We start from the raw sequence: 16,586 nt of genomic DNA on the forward strand, positions 1-16,586 counted from the left end.
AATTTAAAAATTCATTCAAACTTATTCAAAATGGATCTCATTTGAAAGCTCTCATCACCAGAAACGCAAACATGCAAACGAAATTTAATTTGGTTGGTTCAAAAGATATGAATGATGAAAAATCGCATGCAAAAGAAATCGCATGCCCCGCAGCTGTACTACAAATCCTCTCACATTCCTTGACGTGTATGTTACATTAGTTGTTTTCAACTTGACAACAAATTTATAATTTGGCAGATTTCCCAAGATTTGTTCTACATAGACTAAACAACAACAAAAGTCTACTCTAAAAGAATGAGCAAACAAGCGTGTGTTTGGCTTCGATTGTTCAACATTTTTGTCGGTCACAGGATCAGAAATTCACGATTTTGCCGGTCGCCCGTACCAAGTTTCAGAAGTTGAAACTTAATGAAAATTAAAAAATCATACAAACATATTCAAAATGATCTCATTTGAAAGCCATCATCACCAGAACACGAACATGAAAACGAAATTTAATTTGGACTTTTGGTTCAGAAGATATGGATGATTGAAAATCGCATGCCAAAAGAAAAAGGGGACTGTGTGCCCCCGCATCTATGCTAGAAATTATCTCACATTCCTTGGCGTGTATGTTACATTAGTTATTTTCAACTTGTCAACAAATTTATAACTTTGCATATTTCCTAAGATTTCTTCTATATAGACTAAACAACAACAAAAGTCTACTGTAAAGAACGAGCAAACAAGCTTGTGTTTGGCTTCGATTGTTCAACATTTGTACGCACACTAATGTTCTCATCTAAAAAGTCGACCTTTTATTTATCTTGCAAGCTGGAATGGCTAAGAAATTAAAGTGGCCACATTTCATTGGCGTTCCCATGGTTACTCCATCCTGCCCACATCCACAATGGGGACGTGCTCCTCAGGAAGACCACCATCGGTGTTGCAGATGTCGGTTGTTGTATGTAATTTAATATTTACCAATGTCGTTATTGTTGTGCACACTCCTAAATGAATAGGTAGAAGTAGTTCAGAAATGACCTTCACAAAAGTTGTTTTGGACAAACATTCTATGCAAGATGTGTGATGTTCACACTAGATGGTTTATAGGGCCGACCAAACTCACTCATCTTCCATCCATGTCTTTTCCTACCTCTGTGCGACCTATGCGCACCTCAATGCTGCATCCTAGCAACCTCCTCACCACTCCTTCATTCCTCCTTCTCCCCCTCATCCTCGCTGCATCCCTCTTCTGGGAGCACACACACGTAATAACAAGCGGGGTATGTGTGTTGTCGGTGATAGAGATAACGAGCCAGCTATTGGTTTGCTTTGTTTAGTAGAAGTCGCTTGAGTTTCTACCCCCTCAGTGAGTTTACCTGGTCCGTCATCCACTCGTCAAGTCGATCAATTCCACGGCACAATTTTGACATATGCTATGTATGTATGCACTAGAATGACATATTTTTCTTTACCTTTTGATTTGACGAGGTGTCTCCGTCATAACACGTTGTTGGAAGATTAGGTTGCACAATACCACCAGTTCTATTCTACTTTGTAGTTACACGGGGTCAGAAACTCTAACACTACAAACTCGGCATATGCAATTGCACGACAAACCATTGTCGACAAATGCCCCGCCACAATGACCATGAGGCCGGCCGGCCACGTCCGCCGCCATCAACATGTCGGACTCTAGCACGGAAGAATAGGAAATGGGACTAGGACACGCCTGGTGTCCCAAGTCGGCCATGCCCCACATTTTATCCTTCCCCTCCCACAGCTTCAGTTCCCGAGGCTCACGGCCGGTGAGCTTGCCGTCGAGGGACAGATACTATTTTTGTTTTAAGGGTTCATGTTAGAGATGCCCGTACCTTATCCTATATACATAAGAGAGTGATCCTCACTAACTTATTTATCTCAATATGCAATCATGCCACCTCACCATATACAACTATAAATGAGATAAGGCCCACCTCAACATGCAATCATGTATAGAGAAAGACCAACCACAACATTCAACCATGCATATAAAAATGTTTTCCTTTTAATTATTCTACATATGTTCAATAAATATTTTACATCTCTACACAATCAAATACAAATCATATGTTATCAACCCAAATTTTCAACAAGCGGGGTATCATCTAGTTTTCATAGTCTAACCAACAGTCTTCAAATTAATTTCACACCTTTGCTGCCTCCCAACTAACTCGATCTAAAAGGAACAGCAACCCCATGCCGTCTCGGTAAGATAATAATTTCTATACTCGTGCGTCATAGAATCTCAAGCCACCAGTCCTGTTTAGAATGCCGAGTTCCCGGCCGCCATGACGGGCTGTGATGTTCCTAATCCTACCGGAACAGAACAACTGGTAAATTCGCCACAAGATGCCGGCGAGCGTTTCGGACAAGATGCTGGGCGCAGCAACACCATTCCTATCTATGAAGAGATGAAGCCGCATACAACGAACTGTGGACTTCAAGGCGGGCGCCTTCAGGAAGGATACAACACCGGAGTGCCGCCGCCGCCCGACTAGAGAGTCAGAGTTTTCCCTGGAGCAACACAACGGGCAAAATGAGTCGCGACGACGGCTTCAAAAAGGAAACGAGCTTCACTGTCGCCGGTCCGTCCCAGGATAGAGCAGGTTTTCACCCCGGCCAACACTCACCGCCACCGAACGCCACACCCCGGCCACCACGCCGCCCACACGGCCATAGCAGCCGGGCAGCACCAAGCCATGGGCTCTGCCCATGAGCTCCGTGCTACCACCACTAGGGCCGCCGCCCCGGCATCCAAGACCAAGACACCACCTCACTCGAGACCCTTCGCTACCCCAACCAAAGAGACGAGCGGAAAGGCCCAGCCTTTCGCACCCCTGAGCGGCCCCCAGCGCCGAGACCCAATAGGCCGGCCACGATTGGCCACCATCGCCCCGTCCTGCAGCCCCGGGCGCGAGACGAGCTCGGTCCTGCTGCCGGGCGCGAGACGAGCTCGGTCTCGCGGCACCGGGCGCGAGACGAGCGATGGCCATAGCTGGGAGCGGGCCAGCCCTTCGATGCAAGTAGAGCCCGGACGACGAGGAGGTGAAGCAAAGGTCGAAAAGGCCCGACCGCAGATGGGCCGACGCCGAAAAAGCCGGCCGCTGCCGCGGCCAGAGCCACCGGCCACCGTGTAGCTGCCGCGCCACCAGGAGGCCACCACCCCCGGACCTCCCGCGCCGCCGCCCATGGCCGGAGCAGCAGCCACGCCCGGTCGCTGCCCCAACCCACGCCGCCTGCCAGAAAACTTGCGTCAGATCCGGCCGGCACGCCCCCACCTCCGGCCCCGACCGAGAGGAGAGGGAGGCCGAGCCAGAGCCCGAAGAGAAGGGATCCACCAGATCCACCCGCAGCAGCCCGTGGTCAGATCCCGACCACCGCCGCCACCACGGGCACGCAGCCGCCGCGCTGCCATCATCGTCCACCACGCTGCCGCTCGCACGCCGCCGCCGGGAGCCACCGCCGCCGCACCACCGAGCCCCACGCACGCCCGGCGTCGCCGCCAGACCAAGCCGCCCCGCACCGGCCAACCCTGCGCGGCGGAGAGAGGGGCCCCGCCTCCAGCCACCGGCGAGGGCGGGGGAGAGCAGGGAGGGGAAGAGGAGGGGGGAAGGCGCGCTGCCGCCCGAGTTGCCGGGGGGGGGGGGGGGGCTAGGTTTTCCGAATCCAATATCTGGTTTTGGTTTTCCACCGGTCCATAAGTTTACCTGGACTGGAGTCACCATGATTTCTGGCAACCAGACGCCCGTCACCCCCTCGTCAAGTTGATCAATTTCAAAGCACAATTTTGGCATATGCTTTGTGTGTATTTTTTTTTAGAAAAGGAGGTTAAACCCCCGGCCTCTGCATCAATCGATGCATAAATTTGACATATGCTTTGTGTGTATATGGGATCTTGTTTTTTTGTTGTTGACGAGGGTTCTCCATCAGAACATGCTCTTGGAATACTAAGTCGCACAATACCACTAGACATTAGTTCTATTCTACTCTGTACGGCAGCTGTCCCAGCTCAGCTTCGCAAGCAGCAAAAGTCAGAAGGTAATCTGTACTCTGTACGGATGCGCTTCATAGTTTCGTAGAAAATGACTCCTCAGACAGTTTGCCACCAATCAGACATGGTATGCATATACATGTACGAAATACTAGTAAACTTTGGTGGGAGCATCTGCCCTTTCGTGGATAGACTTGTTACCCGGTTGATAGTTATATGCTTTGTATCTATTTCTATCATCCTTCTCCTAGTGTGCAAGTCACAATGGTGTCAGAGTTGTACTCCCTCCGTCCGAAAATACTTGTCATCAAAATGGATAAAGAGAGATGTATCTAGAAGATACATCTCTCTTTATCCATTTTGATGACAAGTATTTTCGGACGGAGGGAGTAATAGATTAATTGCATGTGTATCTCGGATAAGCTCCGATGATGATTCAAACTCGAACGGTTATCCCTTTGTTTATTTTATTTACTTCACATATTAGATTTGTCTTAAATTAAATTTAAAAAATGGTTAATCCCATGTTAGAAATACCGGATTTGCTAATTTCAGTCTAGATGGCAATCAGCAAATCTCATGTCATAATCTCCAACACCATCTGATTTTACGCGAATATTCATGTGGATTTTTTTTATCGATTTATGTTTATTATTATTTTACTTTGTCTTTTCCCATGCGACACACAACTACATTTGCACACCCACATCGTCGCACACAAATGTAGTTAACTTTGCACGTCCGTGTACATGCGGGCAACTGTAGTTGCATGTCGCTTGGGTTTGTACCAGATCTGTGAGTTTACTTGGAGTCGGCATGATATTGGTAACCAGTCAGCCGTCATCCACTTGTCAAGTTGATCGATTTCACAACAGAATTCTGGTATATCTGATGTATGTATACCGTACTAGAACGGGTCTTTTTTTTACCAGGGGTCTCCCTCAAACATGCACTTGGAAGGCTATTTCGCACAATACCACTAGTTCTATTCTATTCTGTGCAGAGAGCTGTCCCAGATCAGCTTTTGCAATCAGCAAAAGTCAAAATCATTCTTCATAGAAAAATCAGAGTACGTACGATTGATGATTACATGGAAAATGACTCCTCCGTTATGCAAGTGAGACTGACCGCTCGCTGAGGCAGCTTGCCAGCAACTGGCAGGTTATACATGTACATGCATGTAGCACCTCTAAACTTTGGTGGAAGCGTCTCACCCTCTATAGAGAGCGCAACAGTCTTTTAATAAATGGATGCTTATTCCGAGATACACACACAATGAGTTTGATACAACCATGACTAAATCGTGACTTGCACGCTAGGAGAAGGGAGATAGAGACAGATACAAATCATATGATACTATCAACATGCTAACACTATCTTGGAACCTTCTGGATGGTTTCACGGGAGGCTTAATGATTCAAACTCTTAAAGGTTACAGTACTCTGTTTTTTTTACTATGCATATATATTAGATTTATCTTAAACATTTTGTAACATTTGACCAACATCATATTAAAATATTCACACCTATAGTATCAAATAAGTACAATATTGAAATATATTTCATGATGAATCTAGCAATATTGAGTTGGTATTTTAAATCTTGATTTTTCTACAAACTTGGTTAAAGTTTAAAAAGTTTGACTTAAGAAAAATCTAATCTGTGAACTAAATAATCTCCCTTCTGCTATGAACAGTCCCAAAAACAGAAATTGTAATGCTACAAACTTAGCATGCACAACTACATGATAAGCCACCAACAACATGTGCAATTGTGCATTGCTCCTGGCACAACGCCCATGTTGATCGAGGCCGACGAAGCTAATGTGTGTTGTCTCCATAGGATATTCCACTGAATGGATGGATCACGGATTGAATCAAAGACGCATGTGTAGCAGGTACAAGCCTGCAAGGAGAGCATAAGACGCAAAGCTCTTTTTACCGGAACCGGTAGCTACCGGTGAAGCATTCAGCACACAAAGGCTTAGAGATGCGTGCAATTTTATGTATTCACCTTGCTTCAATTTGTATCTCCCATTATGTCAACTCGGCTTGTCTTGTTACCAGTAATTTTTGTCAGAAACCAAGAGAGAGTACCAGAGAGAATTTGTATCTCCCATTAACCTCTATAATACCAACTGCACCACGCGCTCCATCAACATCTTCACGTCGGCTCTCTCCTCCGGAATCAGCTTCAGAGGGGAAGGCTTGCTCACTCGGTCCATGGTGAACGGAGGGAGTCCACTCGACTGCCCTGGCGTCGACTGGACCTGGCAGTAGAACCAAGTCGACTGCCAGCCTCTAACGGACTCGGGAAAGGTCATGGGCGGGAAGGTGCTCTTATTCCTCACCTGAATCCCCAGCCCCCCGCACATTTGGACGACTCGGGTTCTCTCATCACCGGGGCTCGCCTTCTTCATGGTCTGAGATCGACACGTGAATATATGTTTGAACAAACCCCAGTGCGGTCGACAGCCCAAGAAACCCTCACACATGGACACGAACGCAGCAAGATAGGCAATGGAGTTTGGGGTAAAGTGGTGGAGCTGCGCTCCAAAGAAATTCAAGAAGCCACGGAAGAAAATACTTGGCGGCAAGGAAAACCCACGATCAACATGAGTGGCCAAAAGCACACACTCACCCTCTTCTGGCTGTGGCTGCCACTCCTTCCCCGGCAACCTCGCAGCTCCGTGAGGGATCAAGCCCTCGTTGGCCATGTCGAGGAGGTCCTTCTCTGTGATGGTCGACTGGATCCAGTCTCCTTGGACCCAGCCCTTCGGCAGGCGGGATCTGGACGAGGACCCTCCGCGGCTGGTGGATCTCCCCTTTGCCTTCTCCGACGCCGATGCCTTCTTGGCGCGCTCCAGCGCCGCCGTCTTCTCCTTGGCCATGGTCGCCGGAGAGATGCGCGAAGGGAAGTGGTGCGGGGGCGAGAGCGAGCACGCTGAGCAGGGAAGAAGGAAGCAGAGAGAGGGGGAGAATGCTAAGGCGCAGCACAGAAATCCTCGCCGGGCACATTTATAAGGTCCCTTCCGAGTGGATGACAGGTGGGCCCGGTCGATCTAGTCATATCTGGAACAGTTATGCAGACGGGATACGTGGCGAAAAAGGCGGCGCGGAGATCGAGGCGTCCATGCCCCGTCCCATCCGAACGCCGCGGTCCGCCCCGCTTCGCGCGCGCCCCAAAATTTCGCATCCCGCGGAATCCGCGAGCAACAAATCAGTCTGTCAGGCGCGGTGTTTCCGGCGATCCGTCGCTCGGAGATCGTCGAAGCCTGAAAGATCACTCAACGCAAAAACAGAATGGATCGAGTCGACTGAAGGCAAAATTGCTCCCTGTCAACGAAGGGATTCTTTGGTCCGGAACAGCGCACAACCGGAGCACAAAGATTAATCGGAAACGACATCAACTCCTTCTTCACTCGAAGCCTCAATCCATTCGGGGGCTAATGATGGGGTTATGTACCTAGGGTAGGGTCATGGATCTGATTCAAGTAACTTACCCTAGGACATCCTTAGAAGAGGTCGCCTTCCAGTCGACCAACGAGGATTCACTCGACTGGCCTGAAGGACTCGACCACGAAGACTCACTCGACCACCAGGAGGTCAAGAGGCACTCTGCACTACAACGGCCTGTAATCAAGTAGACTTTATGATAGTAAAGGCACTTTATGTGGGGCGTTACCAGTAACGCCCCAGACTTAACTCACCTTAAACCCTCTCCTGCGTGGGCTGGCTAGGGTCCTGGCGCACTCTATATAAGCCACCCTCCTCCACAGGCAGAGGGGTTGGGCACCTTGTAATTCATACATTCATAATCCACTCGACCGCCTCCGGGCTCCGAGACGTAGGGCTGTTACTTCTTCCGGGAAGGGCCTGAACTCGTACATCCTTTGTGCTTATAACCTCTCCATAGCTAGGACCTTGCCTCTCCATACCTACCCCCCACTCTACTGTCAGGCTTAGAACCACGACAGCCATGGCCACTGGGCAGCACCGAGCGACAGTCTCTGCCCAAGAGCACCACGCTACCACCACCAGGGCCGCTGCCCCGGCATCCAAGACCTCGACAACACCTCACTCGATACCAGTCACTACCCCAACCGAAAAGACGAGCGGACCCCATGGCAAACTAGCCTCCATCGACTCGTCCCGACGCATCGAGCGCGAGACGAGCACGGTCCTGCTGCCGGGCGCGAGACGGGTGTGGTCCTGCTGCCGGACGCGAGACGGGCTCGGTCCTGCTGCCGGGCGCGAGACGGGCACGGTCCTGCTGCCCTAGCGCGAGACTAACGATGGGCCACAGCTGGGAGAAGGCCATACCTTCAACGGGAATAACACCCGGACGAGGAGATAGATCGAAGACCGATACAAGCGGCCTACGGACAAGCCGACACCAGGGAACCAGCCGCCGCCGTAGCCAGCTTGCCAAGCCGCCGTGGAGCCACCCACAGCCGGAGCAGCAGCCACACCGGGCCACTGCCCAACCTGCACAGTCAGGCGAGCTCCAAGCGTCGGAGCCGCCGGACACGCACCTGCGCCACCAGACATCCACCCCGGACGCCAACACCAAGTTGCCCGGAGCGACCCCGGTCCACACCTCCAGCACCACCACCACGCCGCTGCTACCTCCGCCTAGCGGCAAGGAAGAAGCCGTCGACCGCAGCCCAAGCCATCCACAGCCCGCGCCGCCCGCCATGGTGGCCGCCAGATCTAGGTCATCCCGCAACACGAGCTGAAGCAAGACCACCAGATCGGGCACCACCCCCGCAGCCCGCCACCACCAGGAGACACGCACGCACCAACGGAAGGGAGGCCGCATCGCGCCACCATGGTAGCCGCCACGTCAGATCTGAGGAGGGCGAACCCTAGCAGACCCGACCGAAGGGGCAGGCAGAGCACGCACAACCCCGCCGCCGTGCCGCCAACACGCACATGCGCCACCGCTGCAGCCACGCGCCGCCATGCCCCGCACCAACATGGCGCCTCCACCTAGCGGCCGTGTCCCGCGCCACCACCAGCCGAGGGATGAGGAAGGACTCCCGCCGCCGGCGGCGCCGGCCGGGCTTTGCCCGGTCGCGCCCTCTGGCGGCGGCGTGGGGGGAGGGAGGAAGGGAGGGGGGCGGAGGAAGGGGCGGCGCAGAGTCGCCCGTCGGCTCGCGGGAGCCGAGCGAGCGACGAAGGGTTTTTAGTCGCGAGCGTTCCTCATCCTCCCCCCACCCAAAAAAACCCCGCACACGCAGCGCCGCAACCACCAAACCCTAAACCAAGAGCAAGTTCTAATCTACGGCAATGTCGAAGGAGCTTGGGGTCCAAATCGAGGCCAGCCGTTTGGGCCACCTTGCCATCACAGACGAGGAAGGTTGCACCTACATCTCCGGCGGCGCCGTCCGCTGCAAGAGTGTCGATGCCCCTTTGGAAGCATCCGGATGGGAGGAATTTCGTGGCTGGATTGATATAGAGGGGATTCCGCCGGTTAAAATTCTCAAATTCCCTGGTAATTGATTTATAGCTTATATTAAACTCGGATCCGTTTGGTTGAGTTGTCCTCTAATTTACTTTTATTTCCTCCTATCATCTTCAAATCTCTTGGTTCCTCAACGGCCGGATGGCTCTTTGGCTACATCAGTTGTGTTCGAGGAACTGTGGGGATGGGACAGGCTACTTCCTTATGATTTGGTTTTAGAGGATCCATCTGACTTGCCCATGTACGAGTCCTACCTGGAGCAGTTTTACAACTTGAATAGTGGTGCTGCTTCTGATCATTATAACAGCAAAGCAGCTGCCGACGCTGCCTTGAAGGTAATTAAAGTCACTGCCTGCCTGCCTGCCTCAACCGGGCTTGTGTTCTCTCGAAATCCGTATGCAATTCCTGTTGTTGAAATAAACTACTGCGAAGGGTATAATGGCTCTGCAATATATTCTTACATCTTCTGCTGTGCAATACAAGCGCAGAGTTTTCCTCATTAATTGAATGGAGGTTCCATACTTTACTAAATTTCAAGACATTTTGTAGAGCTACACTTAAAGCTGCATCTTCTCATTTGTGTCTTGTCATGAATTTACAAAGGAACCCAACGAATTTATAAAACTGTCAGAGCAGTTCAGTTTGGATAAATCATGTCACTGGTACAAACAGTAGATAATAGTCAATTACTCCCTCTGTCCCATAATATAAGAACGTTTTTGGCACTACACCAGTGTCAAAAACGTTCTTATATTATGGGACGGAGGGAGTAATTACCAGGGATATGTACATGTCATTGTTTTCACAAGTATATGCAACCCTATGTACTCTTTTGACCTTGTTTCCGTTCATGAGGTCCTACATACTTTCATCTCAATGGCAGCTTTACAGCAACAACAAACCCAAGACAAATTTAAGGGTACACTTAGACAAAACCCCTCAAGGGTTCTTTTAAATTCAATACAACATACACCTTGGAGTATTATTATTTTATTTGAATTTTTTAACATTCTTATTCTTCCCTAATTGCACATGTAACCACTGTTCCCTTCTTTTAAAGTGTTTAGAGAAGGAGAAAGACCTGTGCTCTGAGTGGAAGATTAAGAGGGCCAAAGCCATATCTTTTGATGAGTCTTGGAGCAATTGCGTCCAGAAATGCATGTCTGACATTGTGGACGATGCAGGAAGTGAATCAAGACGCCCTTTTGCCACCTATGCTGCTGCTGTATGTAGCTATCTCTAAGAATCGGAATTAACAAGTGGCCATTTAGTATTCATTCATTTTTTCACTGTTCAACTTTAACAAATTGATTGTCATAGATGAAAGAGCCTCACGAGTTTCTTTTTGTCAACTATTTGCTAAAATAATGGATGGATCGCTTCAAGTGTATTATGAAGGAGGCTGAGTTGATGATTGAGTGGCTGAGGCAGGGGTCCTCTGTTCCCTATGAAGAGTACACCACATGCTATGAAATTCGGGAGTGTGCCCTGGAACTTGCAATGTTCGAAGGGGATTGGTCTATCCATCTTGACGCGCTCCTTCTGGTACGTGTATGCCTTCCTTTCTCCAATGAGAACTGTACTGTACATATGTAAAGGGTTTTTTCAATTTATTTTGTTTTTTTTTGTTTACATCAACTGCAAAACCAATGATCTGTAGGGTATCACCAAGGAGACTCAGTCTTTGTTGGACAATGCAAGGCTTGCTTCTTCAAAGTCCATAGAGATTTCCACCAAAATCCGTGCATATTGCGTAGCATATCTAAGTGACAAATTTAATGAATTTCAATCGCATGCTACAAAAACACTCGAGGTCAGCGGCGAAATGGAGGTTGATGATGTCTCTGCAGTGGAAGTAAACCAACCTACAGGGTATGTTGTGAATAAAAACCGCTCTTGTTTTCTACTGCACACTTATTAATGGATATTATCTTGTGTGAAAATCCAGATATATGGTCATTCACTAAGACATACATTAATATCATAGTTATTTCCTATATCTAGGGGTAACATTTTCAATCCTTACTTTGGAAAGAGCAAAATGCAGGAACAGTTTGCCTCCAAGAGCAACAGAAATGAGCGCCCAGAGGTAGGATATTGAGAAGGAAAAGAAGTACTAGTCAAATATAACAAGTCATATGTTATCAACCGATCATCTTGGTAAGCTATCAACAAAAATTTGCAATCAATGATAAGTCATCAATCGAAATTTTCAACACGCAGGGTATCATCTAGTTTGTATAGTCCATCAACCAACGATCATAATATTATTTTCTCACCTTTGCTGCCCTCCAACTAACTCGATCTAAAAAGAACAGCAACGCCATGCCTGGTCGGTGAGATAATAATTTCCTACTCGGGCGTTGTACAATCTCAAACCACCAGTCCTATTTAGAAAGCCAAGTTCCCGGCCGCCGTGACGGGCTGTTCTTTTCTAGAATACTCACACGCATGCGTATCATATATTAATAGATTAGAAGAGAGGATGAAGAGACCGGGATTGGCGAGACGGGCTGTGATGTACCTACCAGAGCAGGACAATAGGTAAATTCACGGCAAGACGCCGGCGAGCGCTTCGGACAAGGCAGAAAAGGCCCCCTCCTCGCTCGTCCGCGAGCACGCATGTATTGTCGGTGACAGAGACCGCCGGCCAGCTACTGTTTACGCTGTAGCCGCCACCGAATGGCATCTGATTGTTTAGCACAAGCCGATTTGGTTTTTCACCGGTCCGTGACTTTACCTGAACTGGAGTCGACATGATTTCTGGTAACCCGACGGCCGCCATCCGCTCGTCAAGTTGATCCATTTCAAAACACCAATTTGGCATATGCTTTGTGTGTACACGTGATCTTCTTCTTTCCTTGTTGACGAGGGTTCTCTATCATAGCATGCTCTTGGAGTACTAGTTCGCACCATACCACTAGACAGCAGACACTACTTTTATTCTACTTTGTACGAACAGCTGTCCCAGCTCAGCTTCCCAAGCGGCAAAAGTCAGAAGCCATTCTTCACAACAAAATCAGGGTGCGCGTCATAGTTTTATAGAAAATGACTCCTCAGACAGCTTGCCACCAATCATGCAGACATGGTATGCATGTACATGTATTTTTTTTCTCTCTTTTTTTTGGCTATGTACATCTACGCAATACTTGTAAACTTTGGTGGAAGCGTCTGTCCCTTCGTGTATAGAGTTGTTAGCATCACAAAAAAAAGGGATATAGTTGTTAGCAGGTTGATAGTTATATGATTTGTATCTATCTCTATCTCCCTTCTCCTAGCGTGCAAGTCACCATTGAGTCGCGGTTGTAATAATTCATTGCATGTGTCGGATAAGTTCCGATGATGATTCAAACTCTAGCGGTTATTCCCTATGTTTTTTGCTTTCACATCCCAAATTAGATTTATCTTAAGTTGAAATTTGTAAAGTTTGATCAATTTTGTATTTGAAATTCTGGATTTGCTACTAATATTCATCCGGATCACAATCAACAAAGTCTTATCTAATCCAACATCATTTGATTTTATAAGATGATTTGTGTGGATTTTTCTTTTCTTTTATTGATTGATTTATGTTTCCTATTTTTACTTTGTGTTTTCCCACGCCCCACACAACTACACTTGCACACCCGCCTGGTCATGCACAACTGTAATTGCACGTCCACACACATGCACGCAACTGCAGTTGAATGTCGCTTGCGTTTATACCCTATCCGTGAGTTTACTTGGAGTCGTCCTTGTCAAGTTGATCGATTTTACTAGAACCGCGCGTGGGGGGGGGGGGGGGGGGGGGGGGGGGAGGGGGGGGGGTTCTTGGTTTCTTTTTAACCAGGTGTCCCCATCAGAACATGCTCTTGGAAGGCTAGGTCGCACGATACCACTAGTTCTATTCTACTCTTTACGAGAGAGCTCTCCCAGCTCAGCTTTTGCATGCAGCAAAAGTAAAAAAAAAATTCTTCACAGCAAAATCAGGATACATGCGATTGATGATTACATGGAAAATGACTCATCTCTGATGCAAGTGAGACGGACTGCTCGCTAAGATAGCTTGCCACCAACAGGGTAGGTTATACATCTACATGTACGTAGCACCTCTAAACTTTGGTGGAAGAGTCTCACACTATATAGAAAGCTTGAGAGTCTTTGATAAATGAGTGCTTATTCCAAGATAACCATACAATGAGTTTGTTGCAACCATGACTAAATCGTGACTTGCACACTAGGAGGGAAACAATCAAGAGCTACCTGCTATTTTATTCTATAGTCTTGGTCAAACATATATATGTTTGACTTTCATGAAAATTGATGCATGTTGTGGTTTTGGATGGTCATATTTCTATAAATGTTTTTTGCGACAAAACACACAACTCAATATAATAAACTCTAGAATGATAGAAAACACCCCTACAAAAAGATAAATTTACAAGTCAGGCACTATGGAGCCCCTCGATCTTCAACCAACTGAACGAGTACAAGACACACCATTGCTGCTCAATTCCTGCTAGAGCATGCCTACATTTTCTCTTTGCAGACCAAAAGTCATCAATATTGTCGTACCAACATCCCAGGGCCAAAGCCATCGCTGGCGTCACAGACAACCTATGGCCCCCGAGAAACATCCCGAGCACCACAACCCCAAGATCCGGCACCCTCAACCACCGAGGAGGAAGAATGCCATATCAAGAACCAAAAGCCATCACAAGAATGGCCACCATCCTAAATGCCATTGTTAAAGCTTCCACCATGAGCACCTTTGTTGTTGCTCGAAGCGACTCATGGTTGTTGACCACTCCAAAACAACCCAGTGAATCCATACACCCTAGTCGTGAGGCGAAAACTTCACATTGATCCGCTAGCGCTAGAGTGAGACAAAGTAGAAATGACCTAATTCCAAAGCAAAGTCACTGCCACCCCCTCAATGCTCAGATCTGATGGTTGCCCTCCAACCAGAGAGGGACTAGCATCCATCGCGCATCCAACATTTGTAGGGCCACTAGAGGCGGGCCATACTGGTACTGACGTTGGCAAGAGAGAAGAACGTCTTGATCGTCCTCTTTTCTCCTTTCTCTACATGACATTTACTTCATTCCCCTTAACAACTTAATTGCATGTCTAAAAACTTGTGCTAATTTATTGAGCAAACCAATTTTGTCAATTTGGATTATCTGCAATACTGGCAGGAAAACTAACCTAGTGGTTCTTTAAAGAAAATACAGTGAGCGCATTTTATTAACTCATATGCCGCCCCAAGAGAATACATCAAAATGGGGGCACGCGCGCGCACGCACACACACACGACCCCCCCCCCCCCCCCCCAAAAAAAGCACACACACCACCCTTGATGTCAGAACCCGGACTATGGGAAAAGTGCTTCAACAACAATGCCTCCAAGAAGGAAATGATGTAGCGAGCTTCGACATCACTACATCCACCCACCAAGGGTACATCGTGGGTTTTCACCCCGAAGAGGGAGTCTGAGTAAACTCTAGATAATGCCTCCAACAGGAAGATGATGTGAAACACTACCATTGACAGGTAAAATCAAAGAAGGTCAGGCCAAGATTTTTCACTACAGAGTTCGAGACCTTGTGCTCGAGGGCATCACAAAACTTGACTCATCTTGTACTGTCGCCCCCACTTTCGATGAAGAAGTCCCTGCTGCAAGCCGGAGCATCTTGCATCGATATGCGTACACACTCACAACCTTAATGTGGACATCACAACAGGACATTACCATGTATACAAGGAGCAGATCAATGCACACGGCAAACATCAACAAGGTGGCCGATGCCGCAAAAAGCCCACTCAAAGGAATCAAACCGTAGCCCCAAATCTTAGACAGTCATTGGAAGCACATACATATACATAAGGCTAGAAGACCTTTCCAAAAAATTAACTCGTGAGCCCTTTGTGTCTTTTTTCTTTTGCATGCGTGCAATTTCTAATAGATAGGTTGCGTAATTTGAACCTGCTCCAACCCAACATGTCCTTGTTCCATTTAAAACAGGAGAAACCTTAAGAAGGACTAGGAGTACTTGTTAACTAAGGGTGTTTAGCATGGTGCCATGGCAAAGCAAGCCAGCGTCGGCCAACCACCTTTGCTAGCTTCCAACAGTAACTTACCTAAAAGGAGCAGCAGACCTGCAAGCCTGCTCAACGATATAATGTCTCATACTCGCCCGTTTTACAATCTCAAACCACCGGCTCTAAATAAGAATGCCAAGTTCCCGGCTGCCGTGACGGCTGCGACCGGAACAGCACGACAGGTAGACGACGGTGAGCGTTTCGGACAAGGCTAGAGAGCGTCTCCTTCCTTGTCCATGAGCAAGCACATACTATCAGTGATAGAGCCGGCCGGCCAGCTATTGATTTGCTCTCTAGCCGCCAGGTTTTGCATCTGATTGGTCAGCATAAGTCGCTTGGTTTTTTAACCGTTTTGTGAATTTAAGGAGATCAACTTGATCGATTCCACAACATTGGAACGTGGCCTTAGTCTTTCTTTTTTTTTGACAAGGGGTCTCAGTCTCATAACATGCGCTTGGAGGACTAGGTCAGACAATTCCACCACTGGTTCTATTCTTCTCTGTACGAGAGCTATCCCAGCTCAGCCTGGCGAGCAGCAAAAGTCAGAAGCCACAGAAAAATCAGGATAATTTCATGGAGTCATTGACCAAATGACTCCTCTCTGATCCAAGTGAACAGCTTGCCAACCTCAAGAAATAAGCTCAACTTGATAACAGCTATACGGTCTAAGTACGATACAAACCGAATGGGTGGATCATGGATCGATCGACCAAACAACTTGATAACAGCTATATCATGTGCAACTCGGGTCTGTTGTCTCCAACAGGATATACCACCGAATGGATGGATCATGGATCGATTCAAGAACGCATGTGCAGCAGGAACTAGCCAGCAAGAGTGCAAAAATCAACTAATCTAGTATATTCCCATTGGCTCCAACATAATGGAATCAGATGCGCAGGCTCTTGCGTGTTTCCCTCCCATCTGAGCCGACGACCCTGAGACGGCGATCCTATCCATACTTCCATAGTTCCATACACAAACCACACCGCCTATAAGTACCAGCTCCTACCGTTGCTAATTT

At 48.0% G+C, this 16,586-nt stretch overlaps 1 protein-coding gene across 1 annotated transcript; it reads left to right on the forward strand.

The window, feature by feature from the left end:
- The first annotated feature begins 9,242 nt into the window (after window positions 1–9,242).
- LOC123134983 (uncharacterized) lies at window positions 9,243–11,386 on the forward strand. The gene is made up of 4 exons (XM_044554120.1): window positions 9,243–9,511; window positions 9,644–9,816; window positions 10,542–11,026; window positions 11,142–11,386. Exons 1-3 carry the CDS (start codon window positions 9,307–9,309, stop codon window positions 10,722–10,724), a joined length of 561 nt encoding a protein of 186 aa, XP_044410055.1. The 5' UTR covers window positions 9,243–9,306; the 3' UTR covers window positions 10,725–11,026; window positions 11,142–11,386.
- Window positions 11,387–16,586: the final 5,200 nt, after the last annotated feature.

This window comes from Triticum aestivum, chromosome 6B (genome assembly GCF_018294505.1).
Source record: "Triticum aestivum cultivar Chinese Spring chromosome 6B, IWGSC CS RefSeq v2.1, whole genome shotgun sequence".
In the NCBI taxonomy this organism is placed as follows: domain Eukaryota; kingdom Viridiplantae; phylum Streptophyta; class Magnoliopsida; order Poales; family Poaceae; genus Triticum; species Triticum aestivum.